Source organism: Leopardus geoffroyi, chromosome C1, assembly GCF_018350155.1.
Source record: "Leopardus geoffroyi isolate Oge1 chromosome C1, O.geoffroyi_Oge1_pat1.0, whole genome shotgun sequence".
In the NCBI taxonomy this organism is placed as follows: domain Eukaryota; kingdom Metazoa; phylum Chordata; class Mammalia; order Carnivora; family Felidae; genus Leopardus; species Leopardus geoffroyi.
Genome location: NC_059328.1, coordinates 105,637,920 through 105,664,840, shown reverse-complemented (window position 1 = coordinate 105,664,840; position 26,921 = coordinate 105,637,920). Strand labels below are relative to the sequence as shown.

At 38.7% G+C, this 26,921-nt stretch overlaps 1 protein-coding gene across 4 annotated transcripts in view; it reads left to right on the top strand.

The window, feature by feature from the left end:
• Positions 1–26,921, top strand: part of ARNT (aryl hydrocarbon receptor nuclear translocator) — a 79,468-nt gene that overhangs the window by 22,397 nt on the left and 30,150 nt on the right. For all 4 annotated transcript variants that reach the window (XM_045479080.1, XM_045479083.1, XM_045479082.1 and 1 more), the window contains exons 2-6: positions 2,107–2,218; positions 9,894–9,938; positions 17,184–17,228; positions 21,318–21,362; positions 23,818–24,031. In XM_045479080.1, the coding sequence (XP_045335036.1) occupies positions 2,107–2,218; positions 9,894–9,938; positions 17,184–17,228; positions 21,318–21,362; positions 23,818–24,031 (461 nt within the window). The remainder of the gene's footprint in view (positions 1–2,106; positions 2,219–9,893; positions 9,939–17,183; positions 17,229–21,317; positions 21,363–23,817; positions 24,032–26,921) is intronic.

Below are 26,921 nucleotides of genomic sequence, written 5' to 3'. Positions count from 1 at the left end.
AATTCCATTTTGAGGGGCACCTGGATGGCTCAGTTGGAAGAGTGTGCATTTCTTGATCTTGCGGTTGTGGGTTTGAGCCACATCATATTGGGAATGGAGATTACTAAAAAACAAACAAAAACCTAAAAAAAATCTTAAGTAAGAATCCCATTTTGATTTATTTATGTTTGCTGGTGTATCACCTCGTATACCTTTTCCAGTAATTGCTGTAGTGAGCATTGCATTATGTCTCATAACATCACAGTCTGTTGGTGTCATTTTAACACTTTAAGTGTTGACATCTTACCACCCTTTAATATCCCCATTTGTAATTGGTATTAATTATTTTTTATGTATTCATTTAGAAACAGATAGTGTTGTATTTTTTTTGCTTCAACCATTAAACATAATGTAGAGGACTCAAAGGAGAAGGAAAGCCTATTGATTTTACCCATATTTTTGCATATTGTGTGTTTTTTTTCTTTGATATATGTTGATGTGTTGTGTTCCAAAATTCCTTGTTATGTAATTTCTTCTCTGTTTAGAGAATTTTGTTTAGCCATTCTTTTAGGATAGGTCTGTTGGTGGCAAGTGCTCATTAGTTTTAAATCATTAGAGACTGTGTTGATTTCTCCTTCATTCCTGAATGATATTTTCACAGGGTGTAGGATTCTGGGTTGACTTTTTTTTTTTTTTTTTTTTTTTAACTTTAAAAGATATCATGCCACATTTTTTTGTCTCCATGGTTTCTGATGAAAACTCTGCTGTTGTGAATTATTTTTCTTCTATAAGTAAGGTATCATTTATCTCTAGCTACTTTTTAGAAGTTTAATTGTTATGTGTTGGGATGGATTTCTTTAGGTTTGTCCTTTTGGGGTTTACTCAACTTCTTGAATCTGTAGGTTACATCTCTTGACAAATTTGGGAACTTTTCAGATATTATTTTTCAGCTTTGTCCTCTTTCTCTTCTCTTTTTCAGGACTCTAATGGGTAATTTCTAGTGTTGTGTCTTACATTTCACTGATTCTTCTCTTTGTTCCTTTTATTCTGCTGTTGAATCAATCCACTTAACTTTATTTCAGTTATTTTTCAGTTCTAAAATTTCTATTTGATTCTTCTTTATATCTTATCTTTGTTTAGACTTTCTTTGCTGAGGCTTTCAACTTGTGTATTTGTTTCAACTGTGTTAGTAATTGTTGAAGCATTTTTATTGTGGCTGCTTTTAGAATCTTGTGAGATAATTCTAACATTTATGCCATATTGTTGGCATCTACCGATTGCTATTTTTCATTCAATTTGAAATCTTCTTGGTTCTTGGTATGATGAATGGTTCTTTCTTTTTTTTAAATTGAAGCTTGGATATTCTTGTGTTATGTGACATTGGATCTCATTTAAACCTGTTTTAGCCAGTTTTCACTGGCACCACTTTAGGAAGAGAAAGGTGAGTGAGGCTTTGTTATATTGCTAGGTAGAGTTAGAATTCCAGTTTGTTTGTTTGTTTGTTTTTCATTTTCCAAATAAAATAAGTGAAAGTATATGTTACATGTTTGCTGCATGAGTAAAATGTATAAACTAATTTTGTGTGTATGTGTGTGTTTTAGATTAACATTATGTCACTATCACAAGCTTTTTTTATTTTATTTTTTTTACTGTTTATTTTTTATTTTTGAGACAGAGACAGAGCATGAACAGGGGAGGGGCAGAGAGAGAGAGGGAGACACAGAATCTGAAACAGGCTCCAGGCTCCGAGCTGTCAGAACAGAGCCCGATGTGGGGCTCGAACCCACGAACTGTGAGATCATGACGTGAGCTGAAGTCGGACGCTTAACCGACTGAGCCACCCAGGCGCCCCTCACAAGCTTTTAAAAGTAAAGGCTGCAGATAGAATATAGTACTCCCTTTTCCAAACTCTGTGAAGCAGGGAGAAGTGAAGTAGGGAATGTATACTTTCACCAGTGTAAGAATTTAAGAGGAGCAATGTGGATATGAGCATAAGGGTTTTCTAGCAAACTACTGAGATTTCACCCATAGCTTGAGCCTTTCTTCCAAGAAGCTGACTTGATGATGATGATGATAAGAAGACAGGACTATCTTTTTTAAATGTATATTTCCATTTTTCTTTGATAGAAATGACATCAGATGTACCATCACTGGGTCCAGCCATTGCCTCAGGAAACCCTGGGGCTGGGATTCAAGGTGGAGGAGCCATTGTCCACAGGGCTATTAAGCGGCGATCAGGGTGAGTTTGGATATCATGTGTTGTGAGTGTCTCTCCTGTAAGCCAGCCTGATTTAGTTAGTGGCTGAATCCTCTTGGCTATGCTTAACCCTTTCACTTCAACTGGTTACTTACTACACTGCTGTCAGATATCTTTCTTTAGTTCCTGGATTTTTTCCTTACACAGAATTAACATTTTTATCTTTCTTTTGTGCAGGTTTTTTTTTTTAATTTTATTTTTTATTAAGTTTTTTATTTTAATTATTATATAGTTAACATATAGCGTTATATTAATTTCAGGTGTACAATATAGTGATTCAACAATTCTGTACATCGTTACTCAAGTGCTCATCATATGTGTACTCTCAATCCCCTTCACCTATTTCACCTGTTCCTGCCACATTCCCTCTGATATGCTTTATTTTATTTTATTTTATTTTTTAATGTTTATTTATTTATTTTGAGAGAGAGAGCAGGGGAGGGGCAGAGAGAGAGGAAGAGAGAGGATCCCAAACAGGCTCCACACTCAGTGGAATGTAGTGCAGGGCCTGATGCAGGGCTTGATATCATGAACTGTGAGATCATGACCTGAGCCGAAATCACGAGTCAGACTCTTGACTGACTGAGCCACCCTATGTCCCAATATGCTTTATTTTAAATGAGTACCCTGGGTTAAAGTGTTTTTTTTTTTTTTTCAAAAAGAGCATTTCTTCATGATGCATACTTGAGAATATATGGTTCTAAAAGATATAATATATAAAACATTCCATCCAAGAAAAATAGAGTGCACATTTTCTTCAAGTACACATAGAAGTACACATAGAAGAATCCATTGGTTAATTCACTTAAGAAAAGGCATAACAAATATTACAAATTTAAGAAAACTGAAATCATACCAAGTGTATTTTCCAGCCACAATGGCAAAAAACCAAAGATCAACAGTAAAACAAATCTGGAAAATTTACAATGTAAATTTACGTTAAATATTTAATATGTAAAAACTAACACGCAACTGCATGAGCAGTGGGCAAAATAAGAAATCAAATGGCAAATGAAAATTTGTCTCAAAACAAAAGAAAAAGAAGACACAATATTGCAAAACTTATGGGATGCAGCAAAAACAGATGTTAGAGTGAAATTTGTGCTGTCAATCTTTGTATTAAAAACTCAAGACAAGTTAACATTACACCACAAAGGACTAGAAAAAAAAGAAACATAGCTGAAATTTAGGAGATGAAAGAAATAACAAAGAAAAATCAGAAATAAAGACCATAATAAACAATAGCATAACATTGAAAGTAATGACCAGTTTTTCCAAAAAAGTAAACAAAATTGGAATTATTTTAACATTAACTAAGGGGAAAAGACTCAAAAACTAAAATGAGTACCAAAATGGAAGAGAAAACAATACAACAGGTAACCACAGAAATACAATAGATAACATAGATTACTATAAACTATTATATACTAACAAATCTGATAATTTAGGAAGAAAACAAAAACAGATAATTCCTAAAAACATACAAGTTACCAAGATTGAATTATGAGTCTTTTTTTTATTAAAAAAAATTTTTTTTTTTAAATGTTTATTTTTGAGACAATGCGAGAGACAGAGTGCAAGCAGTGGAGGGGCAGACAGAGGGAGACACAGAATCTGAAGCGGGCTCCAGGCTCTGAGCTGTCAGCCAGCCCCAGTACGGGGCTCAAACTCACGAACCGTGAGATCATGACCTGAGCCGAAGTCAGACGCTTAACCAACTGAGCCACTCAGGCGCCCCTGAATTATGAGTCTTGAATGCAACAAGTAGGAAGTCTTCTTAGACCACTGACATGAATGAAAGTTGAATTTAGCAATCAAAAATCTCCCAGCACAGAAAACCTGAGGCACATGGCTTCATCGGCAAACCCCACCAAACATTAAAAAAAAAAAAAAAAAAAAATTAATGACAATCTTTATCAAAATCTTACAAATAATAGAATAAAGGGAACACATTCAGAATCATTCCACCAGGTCAGTACTACCCTGATACCAAAGCAGGACTAAAGCAATACAAGAACAAAGAAGTCTACTTTATCTGGTATAAGTATTGCTACTCTTTCTTTTGATATCCATGTGTGTGCTGCTTTTCCACTTCCTCACTTGCAATCAGCAGGTATCGTTAGGTCTAAAATGAGTCTCTTGTAGGCAACATATAGAAGGGTTTTGTTTTGTTTTTTAAGTTTTTTTTAAATGTTTGTTTGTTTGTTTATTTATTTATTTATTTATTTATTTATTTATTTATTTTGAGAGAGATTGCAAGCAGGGAGATGTAGAGAGTGAGGGAGAGAGAATCCCAAGCAGGCTCCGTGCTGCTCCCACGTGGGACTGGATCCCATGAATTGGGAGATCATGATCTTAGCCAAAATCAAGAGTTGGATGTTCAACCGATTGAGCTACCCAGACACCCCCAAGGATCTTGGTTTTTATCCATTCGGTCATCCTATAATCTTTTGATTGGAACTTTTAGTCCATTTACATTCAAAGTAATTATTGGTAGATGTGTATTGCTACTTTATTGCTTGCTTTGTTGTTTCTGGAGATTTTCTTTGATCCTTTATCACTTTTTTTTTTTTTTTTTTTAATTTTTTTTTCAACGTTTATTTATTTTTTGGGGACAGAGAGAGACAGAGCATGAACGGGGGAGGGGCAGAGAGAGAGGGAGACACAGAATCGGAAACAGGCTCCAGGCTCTGAGCCATCAGCCCAGAGCCCGACGCGGGGCTCGAACTCACGGACCGCGAGATCGTGACCTGGCTGAAGTCGGACGCTTAACCGACTGTGCCACCCAGGCGCCCCGATCCTTTATCACTTTTGATCTCCCCTTTGCACTCAAAGAGTCACCCTTAATATTTCTTTTTTTTTTAATGTTTTTATTTATTTTTGAGAGAGAGAGAGCGAGAGTGAGACACAAAATTCAAAGCAGGCTCCAGGCTCTGAGCTTTCAACACAGAGCCCAACAAGGGGCTCAGACTCATGAACTATGAGATCATAACCTGAGCCGAAGTTGGACGCTTAACCGACTGAGCCACCCAGGCGCCCCATCCCCTTTAATATTTCTTGTAGGCCTGGTTTAGTAGTCACGAACTCCTTTAGTTTTTATTTGGGAAACTCTTGTCTCCCCTTCTCAATGATAGACTCTTGCTGGTTAGAGTATTCTTGGCTCCAGATTTTTCCCATTCAACACTGAATATATCATGCCACTCCCTTCTGGCTTGCCAAGTTTTTGTTGATTAATCTCCAGCTAGCTTTATGAGTTTTCCCTTGTACATTAAGGACTTCTTTTGTCTTGGTGCTTTTAGTATTTTTTATCAGTATAGTTTGCAAATTTAATTCCAGTATGTCTTGGTGTTGTCCTTTTATTGATTTTGATGGGAGTTCTTTGTGCTTCTTGGATCTGGAGGTCTGTTTCCTTCTCCAGATTAGGGAAGTTTTCTGCTTTCGTTTCTTGAAATAAATTTTATGCCCCCTTTTCTCTGTCTTTTTCTGAGACTCCTATAATACATATGTTACCATTGTTTGATCGAGTCCCTGCGTTCTAAGTCTCTTCTTGTCTTGCATAATTCTGTCTTTTGTTCAGCTTTATTACTTTCTATTATTTTGTCTTCTAGATCAGTAATTCATTCCTCTGCTTTTTCCAGCTTCCTGTTCATTGCATCAAGTCTGTTTCCAATCTTTTTCATTGCATTCTTCATCTCTGATTGATTCTTTTTTAATTCTTTTATCTCTGTTGCAAGGGTCTCACTGATGCTTCTTTTCTCAAGCCCAGTGAGTATCCTTATGATTGTTGCTTTAAATGCCTCCTTTTCCTGAAAGTAGTGAAACCAGTAAAACCAGAAATGTCTGCAAAGCCCAAAGATTTCATGGTTGCTGAGAAAACTCAGTTTTCTTTAAACTTTGTGTCTGCATTTTCAAAATTAGAGAATGCTCAACTGTGGTGTATTTCTCCACTACGGTATTGATATGTTGCTTGGTTTGGAATGTAGAGTCCATTCATTTCCAGAAGCGTGTATGTATTTATGTATTTCCAGAAGTATTTATTAATTGCCTAATTAGTATAAGATATTGTGCTGATTGCTAGTATGATACAAAGATAAATAAGATACGGTTCTTGTCTTTAAGTTGCTTATGTCCTGAAGGGAATAATCATTATACATATAAATAGAGTACAAGGTAGAATATGCCAAGTTTGCTAAGAAAGGAATGCTTACAGTACTGTGTATTTTTGTGTATGGAAATCCCATAATTAGTAAAGATTGGAAAAGCTTCAGAAAAGAGGTTGCTTTAGAAAAGCCTGAGAGAATTGGTAGTATTTTGTCCATTTTTTGGTGTTAAATTTCTCTTCTTTCTTTCGTTTTAAAAACTGTGGAGCCAGTATTACAACTAGTCTTTAAATTTCACCCACTAATAGTAATGCAAGAGTGATCCCTGGGTTTAGGTGGTAACATGAGTAACATTTTAAGAGTTGCTACGTCTCCAAGAGTTTTACACATTTTTAACTCACTGAATAAGTAACTTACTCAAGGTTCTAAAGCCAGTAAATGGAAGATCTTTGATATGAACCTTGGGAGGTTAGGGGGGTTAGCTTCAGAGTACACTCTCTTAAACACAGTTTATGTTTTTGTATAATAGCAAACAATTGGAAATGATATAAATATCAAAATTAGGGGATTATGTATTATATTTGAAAATGGAGTATTGTATAGCTATTAGAAGTGACAAGTATGTATCGGTACATGGTGTGCCTAGATGGCTCTGTCAACTAAGTGTTTGACTCTTGATTTTAACTTAGGTTGTGATCTCAGGGTTGGTGAGGTTGAGCCCCTGCTTGGGATTCTTTCCCTCTCTGCCCCTCCCCGTGCACCTGTGTGTTCTTTCTCTCAAGATAAAAAATAAACTTTAGAAGTGACAGATATGTATCAGTACAGGAAAATGTTCACAATATATTGGAAGGTTACAATTTATGTAATATATCACTCTGTCAGGAAGAAATATGTATAACGTGTGCGTAGCAAAACTGAAGGGATACTCATCAGATTTCTAGATGATGAGATTATGGGGGATTTTTTTTCTTTTGTTTTTAATTTCTAGATTTTCTGAAATGAATGTATGTTGTAATCAGGAAAAAAATTTTTTTAAGTTTATTTATTTATTTTGAGAGAACGTGTGTGAGAGAGCATGAGCAGGGGAGCCCCAGAGGGAGAGGGAGAGAGAATCCCAAGCAGTCTCCATGCCGCCAGTGAAGAGCCTGACATGGGGCTCGAGCCCATGAACCATGATATCATGACCTGAGCCAAAATCAAGAGTCAGATGCTTAACCAACTGAGCCACCCAGGCGCCCCATCAGGAAAATATATTAAAAGAAGTAATACACATTCTTTTAAAGAAAGATTGGAAGATGGAAAGAATAAAATAGCAATAATCCTATTGCCCCAAGTCATGTCCTATCATTTTTTTTTAGTGTAATTCCTTCATTCTTTTTATGTAGATCTTTTTAGTAGTTGTAATCATATAATTATATAGATTTTTTTTGTATTTTGTATTTTTTTTTAAGTTTTTATTTATTTACTTAGAGAATGAGCCAGGGAAGGGCAGAGAGAAAGAATCCCAAGCAGGCTCTGTGCTGGCCACAGAAGACCCAATGTGGGGCTCAGTCTCATAGACTGTGAGATCATGACCTGAACCGAAGTCCAGAGTTAGATACTTCACCAGCTAAGCCACCCAGGCACCCCGGTTTTTGTTTTTTTTTTAATTTTTAAAAAAAATTTTTTTTTCAACGTTTATTTATTTTTGGGACAGAGAGAGACAGAGCATGAACGGGGGAGGGGCAGAGAGAGAGGGAGACACAGAATCGGAAACAGGCTCCAGGCTCTGAGCCATCAGCCCAGAGCCCGACGCGGGGCTCGAACACACGGACCGCGAGATCATGACCTGGCTGAAGTCGGACGCCCAACCGACTGCGCCACCCAGGCGCCCCTAATTTTTTTTTTTAACGTTTATTTATTTTTGAGACAGAGAGAGACAGAGCATGAACGGGGGAGGGTCAGAGAGAGAGGGAGACACAGAATCTGAAACAGGCTCCAGGCTCTGAGCGGTCAGCACAGAGCCCGACGCGGGGCTCGAACTCATGGACTGTGAGATCATGACCTGAGCCGAAGTCGTCTGCTTAACCGACTGAGCCACCCAGGCGCCCCTTGTTTTGTTTTTTAAGTGGGGTCCATGCGCAGTGCAGAGCCCCAGTGCACAGGGCTTGACCTCACAACCTTGAGATCAAGACCTGAGATCAAGAGACTGAAGCTTAACCAACTGAGCCACCCAGGCGACCCTAATTATATAGTTTTATACAGCCTGGTCTTTTCACCTAACCATATGTAACCTTTTTTTTTTTCTTGTTGTTAAATATTTTACATAAATATAATTTTTCATAGTTATATAAGAGGACGTACTTGGTTTCCTATTTGGAACATTTAAGTTGTTTTGAAGATGTAAATAAATGCTGTGCGAACATCTTTGTATATAAATTTTTTTTCTTGAGTTATTTCCTTAGGATAGATTCTTAGAAATGGAGTTATTGGGTTAATAGGTAGATTTTGAACACATGATTAGGGGGCTACAGGGAGGAAGAGGAATGAACCAACTGAGCCACCTAGGCACCCCAGTATATAACCCATCTAGAGACTCATAATGTGAGGTTATGATACTAGTAGAGATGCCAAGAGTGGTCACTGGGTTAAAGTGGTATCATTTTAGTTTAATAGAGTACAGAGATTAATAGGAGATTGTCCTATCTTGTTACCTATAATCTTCCTAATCCCTTGAAAGTCACTGCTGCTTTCACTAAATACATGTCTTATAGCATATTGGTTTTGCTTCTCACATGGCACTTTCCTATTCTCACTTGTTTTATATTTTTGTCTACATAGACAGTCCCTTGAGGTCAAGTCTCTTGCTTTCTTCTCATCTAGCATTGTCTTGAGTGTAGCATATCTTATATGTTTATTAGATGTATGATGGAAAGAAGCATTATTTGATAACTTTCTGAGATATTAAATTACTCCCTTATGTATCATCACTGTTTTGGGATATGTTTCAGAAAGCTGGTAACCTAGCCTAGCCTATAGAAATGAAAAATGGGGGCACCTGGGTGGATCAGTCAGTTAAGCATCTGACTCTTGACTTTGGCTCAGGTCATGATCTCATGGCTTGTGAGTTCAAGCCCCACATCCGGCTCTGTGCTGACAGTGTAGAGCCTGCTTGGAATTCTCTCTTTCCTCTCTGTGCCCATTGCCGCCTCCCCAAAAATAAGTAAATGAACTTTTAAAAACTTTCACAGAAGTGAAAAATGGACCTGAATTCATATTAATTTTTCATTTTGATTTTTGAGTGGATTCCTGTTCCTTGGTAGAGGTTGTACTCTGATGTAAAACTTTGGCAAAGGTGGATTGCCAACTTAGGAAAATGTAAGGTAGCAGTGGGTACTCTTTTGATTGCCCAGTTTAGTGCAAGGAAGTCATATAGCTTTGTTTCACTTCTGTACACCTCCTCTTTTCCTTCTTCCATTTGGGTGAGTGTTCAGATAGCTTGTGGGTTGAGAATTTTTAATTTCATAATGCTCTGTATTGGCAGTAGGCTTATAATATTTACTCTTGGCTTTCTCCAGGTTGGATTTTGATGATGATGGAGAAGGGAACAGTAAATTTTTGAGGTAAGATTTTGAAAAATTTTCTCTAGATTTCTGATAATAAAAATTAGTTCACACACACAAAAAATTAGTTCATGATATTTCTGACTTGTAATATTTTTGTCCTTAGGCCTAAGGAGAGTGCTTCATCCTAAAACTAAAGTTTCCTATTATGTTATAACTCATAATAATTTTTTAAAGCCGTTCGTTAATAGCTCTAAGGGAAGGAGCTTAGTGAAGAGAGGGCAGAGAATTCCTAAGGCCCTCTGTTTCTGTTATCTGTTACTGTGTGGTTTAAAAATAATAATGATTTATAGTTTCTCACAGTGCTGTGGATTGGCTGGGTTGTTATGGTGTTTTCTTTGTGGTCTTTTATCCTTAAGGAGGTCGTCAGAGTTTTTTTACATGCCGTTGGCTACAATCTAAAGGACAAGTCCCAGTCTAAGTGCTTAGCAAGCCTTTGCTTTATGTTGACATTTGCTTGTGTCCCATTGGCCAAAGCAAATCTTATATCCAAGTCCTGAGTCAGGGTGGGAGGAAGCTAAGGTATAATTCCTTGGGGGGGTCATTAATATACCTTTCATACCTTCTGATACCTGTTGACTTCTACAGACCAGGAATTGGTATTTGTATCCTTGAATGATGAATCTTCTGGAACACTGAAAATGGATTTTTTTTTCTTTTTTGAATTTTATTAAAAAAATTTTTTTTTTTAACATTTATTTATTATTGAGAGACACAGAGCATGAGCAGGGGAGGGGCAGAGAGAGGGGAGACACAGAATCCAAAGCAGGCTCCAGGCTCTGAGCTGTCAGCACAGAGCCTGACGCGGGGCTCGAACCCACAAACTGTGAGATCATGACTTGAGCCGAAGTCAACCCAACCAACTGAGCCACCCAGGCGTCCCTTGAATTTTATTTTTGAGAGAGAGAATGTGAGCTGGGGAGGGGCAGAGGGAGAGAGAGAATCTTAAGCAGGCTCCATGCTCAGCCTGGAACCCACCACAGGACTCGATCCTGAGACCCTGGAATGATGGCCTGAACTGAAATCAAGAGTTGGACACTCAACTGACTGCCATCCAGGTGCCCCCTGGACTTTTCGATATATTGATGGAGGAGTTTTTTCAGAGAAGAGAAATACTTATTCTGGCTGAAGATCAATGATTTGGCTTTGTTTTTAAGTAAGGAAAGCAGTAAGAATCAAAGAAAGGAAAATAGCCTTGCCTGCAACCTGCCCTTTTTTCTTTCCAGAGTTGAAAATGTTACGTAGGTGGGTCTACTTTGCTGAGTGACAAATATTTAATAAATAAAGTAGCCATATTTAAAAAATATATATGTAGTATGAGTGTCCAGATTTCATTTATTTGTTTTATTAACTAAATCTTTAAAAAGTAATATATGTTGTTAGTTTTTAAGCAGTACAAAGTTATATATAGTGCAATTATATCTTCCTTTCACTTCAGACCCTTCCCCTTAGACAAGTACAGTTTCCAGTTTATTGAGTATCCTTCCAGAAATATTCAGTACATATGTAAGTGTCTTTCAGTGTGTTTGTGTGCATGTATATTCATAATCTCCTCAATTTTTGTTTTTGCATAGAGGATGCCCATATTATAAATTAAATTGCTTGCCATTGTTTAGTTTTATAATGCTTAAGTGCAGTCAGAGACGTCTATTTTTTTTTTTTTCATTTTCTTTTTTTTTTTTTAAAGTAATTTTTAAAGTTAGGCTTGTATTTCTCACTACTTACTAGTTGCTGAATCCTACCAGATATTCTTGAAAACAACAACCATGACTTGGCTACCATAAAGAAATCATTTCAAAATATTGGAGAAAATAATTCTCCAAGAGAGCTCTTGAGAATTAATGAGTATTAATAAAAGTGAAGAGGGGAAGATATTTCAATTTTGGTGGAAGGATGGACTTTCTCAAACAGTTCTGGAAATTCTTCCATTGGGAATCCCTAATTATGATGATAGATGCTATTAGTGGAACTGTGTTGTGCATATGAATGACATAGTGGTAACCACTAGTCTTACTTATACTTGTCAATTAGCTCTGGCCCTGAGTCATTGCCTCCATTTCCAAAAAATCTAGTAGGTACAAGAGATATGTAATCCAGAAAAGTTCATTTTTCCTTTCCCCAATCATAAAAAAAAAACAAAAACAAACAAAAAAACTGTCACAGTTCATTTTACCAAGTGGGTCATAATGCCTGAGAGAGGCATCTCCAAATTTCTTTATCTTTTTTTTCTTTTTCTTTTTCTTTTTCTTTTTTTAAACAATTGGAATTTTCCACTCTGGTCAATGTATGAAAGCCTTACTTGCATTGTTTCTGTAAGTCAGCACTAAATCTCCTTGGTGGATGCTACTTTTGAAAGTTTTAATTTCTTTCTTTCTATTGATTTGTTCAAATGCCATTTTGTTACATTCTCCAGACATCTATAACATAATTTTTTTTTTTTTTTAATGTTTTTATTTATTTTTGAGACAGAGAGAGACAGAGCATGAACGGGGGAGGGTCAGAGAGAGAGGGAGACACAGAATCGGAAGCAGGCTCCAGGCTCTGAGCCATCAGCCCAGAGCCCGACGCGGGGCTCGAACTCACGGACCGCGAGATCGTGACCTGGCTGAAGTCGGACGCTTAACCGACTGCGCCACCCAGGCGCCCCTATAACATAATTTTTAAGAATGTCAAGGCTTTGAAAGTCTAGGTACAATATCAGAGTTACTAGTGTCTAGAATAGTGCTTCTCAAACTTTAATGCATGTACAGAGCCACCTGGGATTTCTTGTTAAGATGAAGATTCTAATTCAGTAGGTCTGGGGTAGGGCCCAAGGCTCTGCATTCTGATTCACTCTTAGGTGATGCTGCTGCTTCCAGCTACTGACCATACTTTAAGTAGTAAGGATCTAGAAGACTCAATCTTGAGATTCCAAGTTAGTGTATAAATTATAGGTCTTTTTTTCAGTTTAGGTCACATGTTTTCACCAGGAGTTTATAGCATCTGATTTAAAGCGTGCTTGTGTCCTAGGAACAGACCATTCGTACTTGACCTAAAATTCCACTACATCTCATGTTTGCCCATTCTTCTTCTGCTCTCCTGTTCTTTTTATTTTATTTTTTTAAATTTTTTCTTCTTTTTTTATTTTAGAGAGAGAACACGGGCAGGGGAGAGGGCCAAAGAGCGTGTGCAAGAGAGAGAGAGAGAGAGAGAGAGAGGGAGAGAATGAGAATATTTTAAGCAGGCTCCACACTCAGCGTGGAACCAGACTCAGGGCTCGATCCCATGACCCTGGAATCATGACCTGAGCCAAAATCAAGAGTCAGAAACTCAACCACCCAGGTGCCCCTCCTGTTATTTGCAAAAACTGAAAATTCTTAAGGTTGGACTAGTTGAGGATATACAGCCTATGAAGAAACAATATAAATTTGGCTCTATTTTTTTTTTTAAACATTTATTTATTTTTGAGAGACAGAGAGACACAGAGTATGAGCAGGGGAGGGGCAGAGAGAGAGGGAGACACAGAATTCGAAACAGGCTGCAGGCTCCAAGCTGTCAGCACAGAGCCCGATGCGGGGCTCGAACTCACAAACTGTGAGATCATGACCTGAGCCAGAGTTAGTTGCTTAACTGACTGAGTCACCCAGGTGCCCCTTGGCTCTAATTTAATAACTGGTTTAACTGCAAATTTCGTGAGACTTAGCCTTTCTCCCAAAAGCTCAAAGTTGATAGATCTTTGCTATATCCTGTAGCAGTGAGAAGAGGAAAATTTAAATGATCCAGAGAATAGTGTTTCTATTTTTTTTTTTTAATTTTTTTTTTTCAACGTTTATTTATTTTTGGGACAGAGAGAGACAGAGCATGAACGGGGGAGGGGCAGAGAGAGAGGGAGACACAGAATCAGAAACAGGCTCCAGGCTCTGAGCCATCAGCCCAGAGCCTGACGCGGGGCTCGAACTCCCGGACCGCGAGATCGTGACCTGGCTGAAGTCGGACGCTTAACCGACTGCGCCACCCAGGCGCCCCTATTTTTAATTTAATTTTAACTTATTTTTAGATGATTTTTATTTCTATTCTTGAGTAATCTCTATACCCATCATGGGGCTCAATCTCACAACCCCTAGATGAAGAATTGTATGCTGTACCGACTGAACTAGCCAGGCACTCCTAGAGTAGTGTATTTAAAGTTAGGTTTCTCTCCCCCAACAAATCCTGTAGTTTCTGTATTTAGCAGACATGGGTTATTGCTTACTAAGTACCAAAGTTGTTAGGATGAATGGATTGTTTCCTTGATCAAAGCGATAAAGAGCATTGTTTAAGCCATAACTAAAAATTATCTCCTAAAAATTTCTGTGGATCAACTAAAACAGTGAAAAGGTAACCTATGGAATGGGACAAAATTTGTAGAGCATGTATCTGATAAAAGGCTAATATCTATAACATGTGAAGAACTATCACAACTCAATAAGAAAAAACAACCTGATTATAAATGGGTAAAGGACTTGAATAGAAAATTTCCAAAGAAGATATGCAGATGGCAAACCAGATTATGAAAAGATGTCCTACTCACTAGTCATGAGAAATGCAAATAGAAACTACAGTGAGATACCACCCCACACCCATGATGATGGCCACCATCAAAGAAACAGAAAATAGGGGCACCTGGGTGGCTCAGTTAGTTAAGCATCTGACTTCAGCTCAGGTCATGGTTTGTGAGTTCGAGCCTCATATCGGGCTCTGTGCTGACAGCTCAGAGCCTGGAGCCTGGTTTGGATTCTGTGTCTCCCTTTTTCTCTGCCCTTCCCCCACTTGCCCTCTTTTCTCTCTCTCTCTCAAAAGTAAATATTTAAAAAAAAGAAACAGAAAATAAACGTTAGATAAGGATGTGAAGAAATGAGAATCCTTGTGCACTGTTGGTCGGACTATAAATTATAAATTTAACCACTGTCGAAAACAGTATGGATTCCTCAAAAATTAAAAACAGAATCATTGTATGATTCAGCAGCCCCACTTCTGGTTATAAATATCCAGAGTAATTGAAAGCAGAGTCCTTGGCACAAAAACAGACACTCAGATCAATGGAACAGAATAGAGAACCCAGAAATAGACCCACAAATGTATGGCTAACTAATCTTTGACAAAGCCAGAATGAATATCCAATGGAATAAAGACAGTCTCTTCAGCAAGTGATGCTGGGAAAACTGGACAGCGACATGCAGAAGAATGAACCTGGACCACTTTCTTACACCATTCACAAAAAGAAACTCAAAATAGGTAAAAGACCTAAATGTAAGACCGGAAGCCATCAAAATCCTCTAGGAGAAAGCAGGCAAAAACCTCTGTGATCTTGGCCACAGCAACTTTTTACTCAACACGTCTCCGGAGGCAAGGGAAACAAACGCAAAAATGAACTATTGGGACCTCATCAAAATAAAAAGTTTTTGCACAGTGAAGGAAACAATCAGCAAAACTAAAAGACAACGGACAGAATGGGAGAAGATATTTGCAAACGACATATCAGATAAAGGGTTAGTATCCAAAATCTATAAAGAACTTATCAAACTAAACACCCAAAAACCAAATAATCCACTGAAGAAATGGGCAAAAGACATGAATAGACACTTCTCCAAAGAAGACATCCAGATGACCAACTGACACATGAAAAAATATTCCACATCACTCATCATCAGGGAAATAGAAATCAAAACCACAATGAGATACCACCTCACACGTGTCAGAATGGCTAGCATTAGCAACTCAGGCAGTAACAGATGTTGGCGAGGATGCGGAGAAAGAGGATCTCTTTTTGCATTGCTGGTGGGAATGCAAGCTGGTGCAGCCACTCTGGAAAACAATATGGAGGTTCCTCAAAAAATTAAAAATAGAATGACCTTACGACCCAGCAGTTGCACTACTATGTATTTATCCAAGGGATACAGGTATGCTGTTTCGAAGAGACATGTGCACCCCAATGTTTATAGTAGCACTATTAACAATAGCTAAAGTATGGAAAGAGCCCAAATGTCCATCGATGAATGAATGGATAAAGAAGATTTGGTATATATATATACAATGGAGTATTACCTGGCAATCAAAAAGAATGAAATCTTGCCATGTGCAACTACGTGGATGGAATTGGAGGGTATTATGCTAAGCAAAGTTAGAGAAAGGTAAATATCATATGACTTCACTCATATGAGGACTTTAAGACACAGAACAGATGAACATAAGGGAAGGGAAGCAAAAACAATATAAAAACAGGGAGGGGGACAAAACATAAGAGACTCTTAAATATGGAGAACAAACAGAGGGTTACTGGAGGGGTTGTGGGAGGAGGGGTGGGCTAAATGGGTAAAGGGCAATAAGGAATTTCTCCTGAAATCATTGTTGCACTATATGCTAATTAATTTGGATGTAAATTAAAAAAATAAAATTATTTTATAAATAAAAGAGTCGTAAAGAGATATTTGGACACTCATGTTCGCTGCCCCATTTTCACAATAGCCAAGAGGTGAAGCTACCCAAATAACCATTTATAGATGAATACCTAAAGAAAATGTGGCATATATGTCCAATGGAATATTGTTCAGCCTTAAAAAGGAAAGAAATCCTGACATATGCTACAATACGGATGAATGTTGGAGACATTATACTAAGTAAAATAAGCCAGTCACAGAAAGACTGTATAGTCTCACTTAATAAGAGGTATCTAAAGTAGTTAAAATTAGAGACAGAAAGCATAGTGATAGTTGCCAGGAGCTGGGAGTCAGGTGGGGAGGAGATGGGAAGATGATGTTTAGTGGCTACAGAGTTTGAGTTTTACAAGGTTAGAACCTTACATAGATCTGTTGCACAACAATATGAATATAGTTAGTACTACCAAAGTGTACTCTTAAAATTTACCATCTTAACCTTTTTTATATTCCATGTCCCCCCTCTCCCTCCTAATAATTAAACAGAACAGAACTATCCCTAACCTCAGAGTGGTGCTGACAGGGCAGTCAGCTGGGCCCTCATGAGGTCATCATCTTTTTTTGGAGTGTTTGATAAATAAGGGTAAAGGAGAACATCAGAGACCTGACAAATAAGAGTCGTGGGTTTTTTAAGTTCTGTGGGATGCTATTACTGTCTCTGTTGCCTTGTGATACTTTTCCATTGGCACTTTTTTTTTCTATTGAATATTTTTACCCCTTTTCTAGTTTTTATTTCAGAATGAAATAGATAACAAGTATAATGCTTTGAGCTAATCCCATTTTTCTCCTTCAGGTGTGATGATGATCAGATGTCTAATGATAAGGAGCGATTTGCCAGGTAATGTAGTAGAGCATCTTGGGCCATCTTGTGGAATCAGGCAAACAAGCATATTGAGTTTTTTTTTTTTTTTTTAATTTTTTTTTCCAACGTTTATTTATTTTTGGGACAGAGAGAGACAGAGCATGAACAGGGGAGGGGCAGAGAGAGAGGGAGACACAGAATCGGAAACAGGCTCCAGGCTCTGAGCCATCAGCCCAGAGCCTGACGCGGGGCTCGAACTCACGGACCGCGAGATCGTGACCTGGCTGAAGTTGGACGCTTAACCGACTGCGCCACTCAGGCGCCCCAAGCATATTGAGTTTTAATTTGATCTCATTGAGAGTTAATTTCTCTGTTCTGTCTTCTTCCTATTCTGAAAGCTGACAGAATTACGTATGACAGCTATTGTTAATGTTCAGGTAACATGGCTTCAAACTGATGGTAGAATTTACACAGTGTTTTTATTCATATGATAGGTAGCTATACATTGTGCTTGCTGGGTGTCCACAGGAACACAGGCTATGGATTTCTTGGTTGCATTTTTATTGAATGGGTCCACAAAATTTGTACAGATAATAGTTTTCTTTTAAAAATGACAACAGATTTGTAGCAACGTGGATGGAACTGGAGAGTGTTATGCTAAGTGAAATAAGTCAGGCAGAGAAAGACAGATACCATATGTTTTCACTCTTAGGTGGATCCTGAGAAACTTTACAGAAGACCATGGGGGAGGAGGGAAGGAAAAAAAAAAAAGGGAGGGTGGGAGCCAAACCATAAGAGACTCTTATAAAGTGAGAACAGTCTGAGGGTTGATGGGGGTGGGAGGGAGGGGAAAATGGGTGATGGGCATTGAGGAGGGCACCTGTTGGGATGAACACTGGGTGTTGTATGGAAACTAATTTGACAATAAATTTCATATTTAAAAAAAAAAGACAACAGAAACAATTTTTGTGGAGGTGAGTTTTGATTGGAATAAATTTCTTTAAATTTTGTCAAGATGATGAAAAATGCTTTTATTCAACAATAAATCCTTCTCAAGTCAGATGTTTTGTTTTTAGGAAGTTCATTCTGTATATTATTAAACAGTGAATTGGTCTTTTTCTTAATTGAGTTTGCAGCCACCTCAGAAAAACAAATAATCAAAAATCCAGTGCTTACCTGAGTTCTTAAAATATATTTACTGCTGATTTTGCTAGTCTAGGGACCATACTTTTGAGAACCACTGATGTAGAGGGCTAAGAAATGTCAGAGTAGCTTATAACTATCTGAAACAGTAAGATGCCATTATAGACTTGGAATAAGAGATTTTAATAAATAAAATATGTATGGGATTTTTCTCTAGTAGCACTGTACAGGATTGATTAAAGAGAAGCACTGTACTCAGGGAAGTAGATGGGAGGCTGTTGAAGTAATAAGATAGCTCTAAAATCATAGTGCCTAGGCTAGAGTGGAGGCAATGGCAATAGGAAAGAAGTGAATTTAAGAGATTTTCAAAGGGTTTATTTATTGAAGTAGATCCTTGTAAACACTTCAGGATATGAACCATCTCTAAAATGAGAAGTTAGTCATAGATACTTGGGGAACAGTTTTTCGAGCTGCATTAGAAAGTTAAGCCCTCAGGGGTACCTGGCTGGCTCAGTCAGTAGAGCATGCAATTTTGATCTTGGGGTCCTGAGTTCAAGCTCCTTGTTGGGTGTAGAGATTGCTTAAATAAATAAACTTTAAAAAAAATTAAAAAAAGAAAGTCAAGTCATCAAATAGTACTGATGGTACAGGTTCACAGTCTCTTTTTATTTATTTATTTTTAATTTTTTTTAATGTTTATTTATTTTTGAGACAGAGACAGAGCATGAGTGGGGGAGTGGCAGAGAGAGAGAGGGAGACACAGAATCCAAAGCAGGCTCCAGGCTCCAAGCTTTCAGCACAGAGCCCCCAATGTGGGGCTCAAACTTATGGGCCATAAGATCATGATCTGAGCTGAAGTCAGATGCTTAACTGACTGAGCCACCCAGGTGCCCCAGGTTCACAGTCTCTTGATTGAAATTCCAAAAAGCAGGGGCGCCTGGGTGGCGCAGTCGGTTAAGCGTCCGACTTCAGCCAGGTCACGATCTCGCAGTCCGTGAGTTCGAGCCCCGCATCAGGCTCTGGGCTGATGGCTCAGAGCCTGGAGCCTGTTTCCGATTCTGTGTCTCCCTCTCTCTCTGCCCCTCCCCCGTTCATGCTCTGTCTCTCTCTGTCCCAAAAATAAATAAACGTTGAAAAAAAAAAATTAAAAAAAAAAAAAAAAAGCTATGAAAGCATTACTTGAATTATTTTAGTTTTCATTTGTCATACTTAACATAAATATACATTCACATATTTCATTCAGAGATATGAGAGTAGATAAAGGGATTTGTAGTAGTAGGAATAATGATAATAGGAATTTTAGATATTTAACTTTCTTTCAAACAACTCATTCCTCTAAGAGAGGATTTGTTATGCTGTTCACCTCACATATCCTCCTTGGGAATTCAGTAGAGGGTCTTCAAAAACTGAAAATGTATGTATTTTCTCAAATCTTTGAAAAAAATATTTGTAGTTTGTTAAGGAACTGTAATAACCCAATGAACATTAAGTATATATACTTAATATAATGCAGTTCTCTTGCGCTTATCAACATATGTATATTTTTATATTTTTGTTCTTACTGTTACTGTGTTATTTTGAATCTTTTCTTCCTGTTGACCATTTATTTTTATTTTTGTTTTGAAGTTTATTTTTAGAGAGTGAGTGTGTGTGTGTGCGGCACTGGTGTGCTCATAGGTGTGTGTGAGTTGGGGAGGGGCAGAGAGAGAGGGAGAGAGAGAATCATGAGATCATGACCGACAAGCCTCCCAGGCTACCCTCATTGACCATTTTATAGAAACTTTCCCATGTACCGATAAAGTCATGGTACATGTCACAACTGAATAATCTTTCAGCCTGTTAATATGTCATACTTATGTAGACATTTTATTTGAGGCTTCTTTATCTATATTTAAAATGGAGTTGATTACTGATACATTGGCCTACCAGCATGTTGATGTTTCTTCAGTTGCCACCAACTCAAAGTATTTCAGTTTTCCAGAAAAACTTAGTGGTAATCCTTTGTAGCCCCCTCCAGGGGAGTGGGGGCTGGCACTGGGGATCCAGCAGTGTTGGGGCTTTACAACAAAGAAATGGGAGAGTGACTAAATAGAAATATACTACTGGGGTGTCTGGGTGGCTCAGTCTGTTGAGCATATGACTCTTGATTTTGGCTTAAGTCATGATCTCATGGTTTGTAGGATTGAGGCCCGCCCTACCCGCCCCCCGCCATGTCGGGCTCTGTGCTTGGGATTCTCTCTCTCTCTCTCTCTCTCTCTCTCTCTCTCTTTCCCTCCCTCCCTCCCTGCCTCCTTCTCCCTCTTTTTTCCTCTCCCCACTACTTGTGCACATACGCACTCTTTCTCAAAATAAAAAAAAATTAAAAAAGAAATTTACTATTTAATTACAAAATCAATGATATGGGATGTCCCAGAAACCTAATTCTTAAGTTTTATTTATATAATTTCTCCAAAGAACCCTGTTTGGCTGTTTTGTCTGTGAGTGCATGTGTATGCGTCTGTGTTACAGAGAGATTATATTTTGTGATCATTTGTGACAATGTGATATTCTCATCATGATTTACTCTTAGATTTTTTTTATTATAGAATAGCATATATGGATATTTTATTTCCAAATTGGGAGCAGTGTGAGAATGGTCTTCCCTTGTTTGGTTCTTGTTCAAACTATATATCATTGGCCTCTACAGAGATTGGCAAAGTGGTTTCTGTGTTCAGACTATGTTTATTTATAATGAATATTGGCCTTGCTTTTATGTCAACCTTTGTCCTGTAAGTTAATTTTTCTTTATCCTAACAAATGACTTTTGTAGAGTTACAGGCAAGGTTCCTGTCCATATTTTAATGTTCCTTTCTCTGCATCTATTTTGTTCTATTTCCTTTTTCTTTTCCTTTCCCCTCTCCTTCTATCCACCCATCCATCTTTCTTTCTTTTTTTCTTTCTTTTTATTTTTATTTTAGCTTAGTTCATTAATTCTATTTTTAGGTCGGATGATGAGCAGAGCTCTGCGGATAAAGAGAGACTTGCCAGGTAGGAGAACAGTATTTTCAGCATGATGAAGCAGATGCTGCTGCTTCTTCCTGTTTCTTACTCTGCTGTTTTCTTCCCCTTTCTCTTTGTGTTTTTCCTTATCTGTGGCAAGAGAGGACAAGAGTTTTTGGAAGTTTGTGTGTAACAGGAACTTTGGCTTCCCCAATCAGAAAGTGGGTGCGTTGAGGAATTTAAGTAACTGCTAATAATTTTATAGTTTTCTCTTTTCCTCATTATCTTAGCACTAAGTTTCACAGAATAAAAGTCCTTAGAAAGGAGGCAGCTGTACCAGGTGGTGCTTCAGCAGGGAAATAATCTTTTATCAGAAGACTCATAGGGGCGCCTGGGTGGCCCAGTCAGTTAAACATCCAACTTCGGCTCTGGTCATGATCTCATGGTTCATGAGTTCAAGCTGACAGTGTGGAGCCTGCTTGGGATCCTCTGCCTGCCTCTCTCTTTCTTTCTCTCTTTTTCAAAAATAAATAAGCACTTAAAAAAAAAACCAAAAACTAATAAATATACCTGTGTTTGAAATTAGTGCCCAACATTTAGGCCTTAATATTTATTCCACACTTTTCTAGAAAGCACACCCTTATTTTCCTGTGTAGACTCACAGGCTAGATTACTGTGTCATAGCATTACAGCCTTGCTTTGGTGCTTGAATTTTTCATGGTTTCCCAGAAAAGTTTTAACAGCCTTGATGTGGTTATTGAAAAGGTCAGCCTTGGGGCACCTGGGTGGCTTAGTCGGTTGAGCGTCTAACTTCGGCTCAGGTCATGATCTCGCGGTCCGTGAGTTCGAGCCCCATGTCGGGCTCTGTGCTGACAGCTCGGAGCCTGGAGCCTGCTTCGGATTCTGTGTCTCCCTCTCTCTCTTCCCCCCTCCCACCCCCCACTCATGCTCTGCCTCTCTCTCTGTCAAAAATAAACATTAAAAAAAGAAAAAAGGTCAGCCTTCTGGATTTCAGTGTTAGAATTCTGTCAGATTCTAGGAGGATGGGTGCTTTAAGTTTGAGAGTAGAATGTTTCTCAGGGATATTAACAAATATGGACCTATGTGGTGAGATCTTTTTGCCATTTAGAAAGGAGAGTCTAGAGTTGTCTTTGGAGATTGTTGTCAATAATGTAGAAATACTAGGATATTAATGTTGTACCCAAGTTTTTCTATTTTCTGGCTTCTGTGATTTGGGACCACTCAGTAGGAGATAGATCATTGATACCAACTACATTCCCACCCCCCACCCCCACCCCCCGCCCCAGTCTATCATTACTTTTTCACCTGGGCCACAAGCTCATTTTGTTGCCATTTCCTGCCAACTCTTTCACTCTTCAGAAAGCTGATTTGGCATGGTATGGTGGGAAGACCATTGCATTCATTGGGATTGAGTGCTGCCCTTGGGAAAGTCACTTACTTAACTGCTTAACCGCTTCTCATAAAGAGATCAGTTTATGTTAGATCAGTTGTTTTCTGTTTTCTTTTTACACAAAGAACTTTTTTTAATAGGATCCTTAAGTGGTAATGGAAGTAAATAAAAAAGATAAAGCAAAGCTGCTCAAGTAGAAGCAGAAATGCAGCACGTTGTTTGGTTGTCTCTGAGGCTTTGTGGGGCTTCTCAGAAATCCACCGTGAGAACTACTAGATTATTTTTAACAATGATGAGATTCTCTCTTGATTTGAGGAAATCAGCATTGGTGATGTGATCCAACTTGTCTCTTTTCAGGCCTTTTCCTCCCCACTCCACTTTCACTCTCCGATTCATTTTGTTCCAACTGGGGACCCATAAAAGACCTCTGGTAGATAACTTAAAATCTCAGTGCACTGGCATGGCACCCGGATAGACACACTAGGACTTTGTGCATTAGTGAGACAAATAAAACTTCAAAATCTTCCAATTCTGCTTTCTAGTATTGAGAGTTAGAGAGAAGCTTAGAACAAGCAACATTTTATAGACCAAAGGAATCTATACTATCAATTCTTGTATCAGTTGTTGGGCAACATACTTGTGTTGGAAAAAGCTGGTAATTTTGTTTTCAGCCTTAAAAAGCCGAATTAGTAAATATGGAATTAGCTAAGCAGAGATCACTTGTCTCAGGAACTAAAGTGAATAAAATCAACATTGACTTTCAGACTATAATTTCATAAAATATTTTATTGTTCTGATGGACAGGTAACTTGCAGAGGAAGTGAAGTTACCAGGAGATAGAATTGCTGGTATCTGCTTATTTTCTGTGTGCCTTGTTAGCTTCTATTCCATTGCTCTGCATGAAGGTTGGCAGACGTGACTCTACCTTCTGAGATTTAAGCACTCCTAAATCTAAACACCATAGTTCTTTAGCAGCTCGCTTGGTATTTATATCACTCTCTCTGCTCTCAGATGGCCAGATGTGACCACCTGGGTGGGGCATCTCTCTCTCTCTCTCTCTATCTCTCTCTCTCTCCCTCTCTCTCCATGCAGGGAGAATCACAGTGAAATTGAACGGCGGCGACGGAACAAGATGACAGCCTACATCACAGAACTGTCAGACATGGTGCCCACCTGTAGTGCCCTGGCTCGAAAACCAGACAAGCTAACCATCTTACGCATGGCAGTCTCTCACATGAAGTCCTTGCGAGGAACTGGAAATACATCCACTGATGGCACCTACAAGCCTTCTTTCCTCACTGATCAGGTCACTGGGCTGCACAACTCTGAGCAAGTCTAGAATCTGTTGAAAGTTTTGATCTTTTGGGGATAGATAACCATAATTCTATTTAGGGCCTTATATTGGGAGTCAGAGCAGAGCTGAGTCTGTAGACTGTTTATTTTTTTTTTTTTAATTTTTTTTTTTTCAACGTTTATTTATTTTTTTGGGACAGAGAGAGACAGAGCATGAATGGGGGAGGGGCAGAGAGAGAGGGAGACACAGAATCGGAAACAGGCTCCAGGCTCTGAGCCATCAGCCCAGAGCCTGACGCGGGGCTCGAACTCACGGACTGCGAGATCGTGACCTGGCTGAAGTTAGACACTTAACCGACTGCGCCATCCAGGCGCCCCTGTAGACTGTTTAAAGTGCAAGAATTCAGCTGTCAAGGAAAAATTCAGACCATGGGAAAGTAGTTTCAATTCTTGGCTATACATTCATTAGCATTGAAACAGTGAGAAGTACAACAGACTTTTGCAAACTATTTGGCAAGCTTATAGGTATTTTAGATTTCACCCATGAATACAGCCTGTAAGGTGGAAAAAGAGTGGAACTGCAGGAAAAAGAGATGACTATGTCCATGGAACCAGCCCTCTTCATTGGCTTTAAGGTTCTAGAAGATGGAAAAAATCTACTTCTTATTCCTGAAGCAGCGTTCAGTTTTAGTGATAAAAGGAATCTAACAAGGCAGTCATTGTTCCTTAGAGATGTACTATGGTGCATGTAATGAGAAAAATATAGAAGGTAAAAACATTTCCAGCCTTTCAGGAACTCAGTCTAAATATGAACATGTGAGTGGGTGGAAGTCAGTCTGAATATGACTATTTAAGTGGCTGGATACACACATGAGCGAAAAATGAGAGGAAAATGCATAGAGAAGAAATAAATTTTTAAAAAACTTTTTAATAATTTGGGGCACCTGAGCGGTTCAGTCGGTTAAGCATAGGACTCTTGATTTCGGCTCAGGTCATGATCTCACGGTTCGTCAGTTCGAGCCCCACATTGGGCTCTATGCTGACAGCTCAGAGCCTGCTTGGGATTCTCTCTCTCTCCCTCTCTCTCTGTCCTTATCCCGCTCATGTGCACTCTCTCAAAATAAATAAACACTAAAAATTTTTTTTTTAATTATTGATAATTTATATGAGGCTAGATAAATATATACTGGAGGGATGGCAAAAGTGAATAGAATGACCTGGCCTGAGTGAGGATGGTCAGCAAGACTTCTTTTTTTTTTTCTTTTTTTTTTTAATTTTTTTTACATTTATTTATTTTTGATAGAGCATAAGTGGGGGAAGGGCAGAGAGAGAAGGAGACACAGAATCCGAAGCAGGCTCCAGGCTCCGAGCTGTCAGCACAAAGCCTGACACGGGGCTCGAACTCACAAACTTTGAGATCATGACCTGAGCCGAAGTCGGATGCCCACCTGACTGAGCCACCCAGGCTCCCCTAGTCAGCAAGACTTCTAAGAGTAAGGAAGCCGTGTTCTGTTTCAATGATTAAATATAACCCGTGGGGAAGGAGGGGGCACCTGGGTGGCTCAGTCAGTTGAGCATCCGACTTGGGCTTGGGTCATGACCTTGTGGTTTGTGAGTTCAAATCCCATGTCGGGCCCTGTGCTGACAACTCAGAGCCTGGAACCTGCTTCGGATTCGTTGTCTCCCTCTCTGACCCTCCCCCACTCACTCACTCTCTCTCTCTCTCTCTCTGTCTCTCTCTTCTCTCAAAAATAAATAAACATTAAAAAAAAGATTTTTTTTTTTTAATAACACAGTGGAGGTACCTGGGTGGCTCAGTCAGTTGAGCATCTGACTCTTGATTCCAGGGTCGTGGGATTGAGCCCTGTGTGGCGATCTGTGCTGAGCATGGAACCTCCTTGGAGCTCTCTTTCTCTCTACCTCTGCCCTTCTCCCCCACTTGCATGTACGTTCTGTCCCTCTCTGGCTCTCTCTAATAATAATAAAAAATAACCGTGTTTTTGCAGAAAAATTTGGAAAATACAAGAAGTATAAGGAAGAAAAATTGACCCATAATGTTACTCTTTTATTCAAGGGATTAGAAGGAAGGAATGTGGTTTGGAAGAAAGGAATAAGAATAGTTTTCCAGGGCGCCTGGGTAGCTCAGTCGGTTAAGCATCTGACTTCAGCTCAGGTCATGATCTCACAGTCCGTGAGTTCGAGCCCCGCGTCAGGCTCTGTGCTGACAGCTCAGAGCCTGGAGCCTGCTTCAGATTCTGTGTCTCCCTCTCTCTCTGCCCCTCCCCTGCTCATGCTATGTCTCTGTCTGTCTCAAAAATAAATAAAAACATAATAAAAAAATAATTAAGAAAAAGAATAGTTTTCCAAGTAGGGATTGTCTGTATGATAGCACACATAGTATGGATTTTATATATATGTATTTTGGAATAGTTACTTAGTTTGTTCTAACAACAGACATAGAGATACTGATTCAGTCGACTCCAGTCATGCACCTATTGTGAGTTAACCAAGTGTTTTTGTGCTATGAGAAAAATGAGATAAGAGATAAAGAGGAAAACAAAGAGATAAGAGATAGTCACTGGTGGAAAGAGGTAAATAAATAGATCACAATATAAACACACAATCAGTTCTATCCTAAAGGTACAGTATTAAGTCCTGTAGAAGTATAAACATGGGAGAGCAAGAGTAGGGGAATAGTATTGGGAGTAACCCAAGCAAATACCTGGTAAGAATGATTTGGTTATTCAAGACAAATGAAGGAGCTTAGCAAGCCTTGGGAGATGATAATAGGTAGGCTGGAACCTGATGATTCAATATTTAGGTGTTACGTTACCAAATTTAGATATTAATTTTTAGGCAGTGGGAAGCCATAAAAAATGTATGCATCATTGTAGCATTTTAAG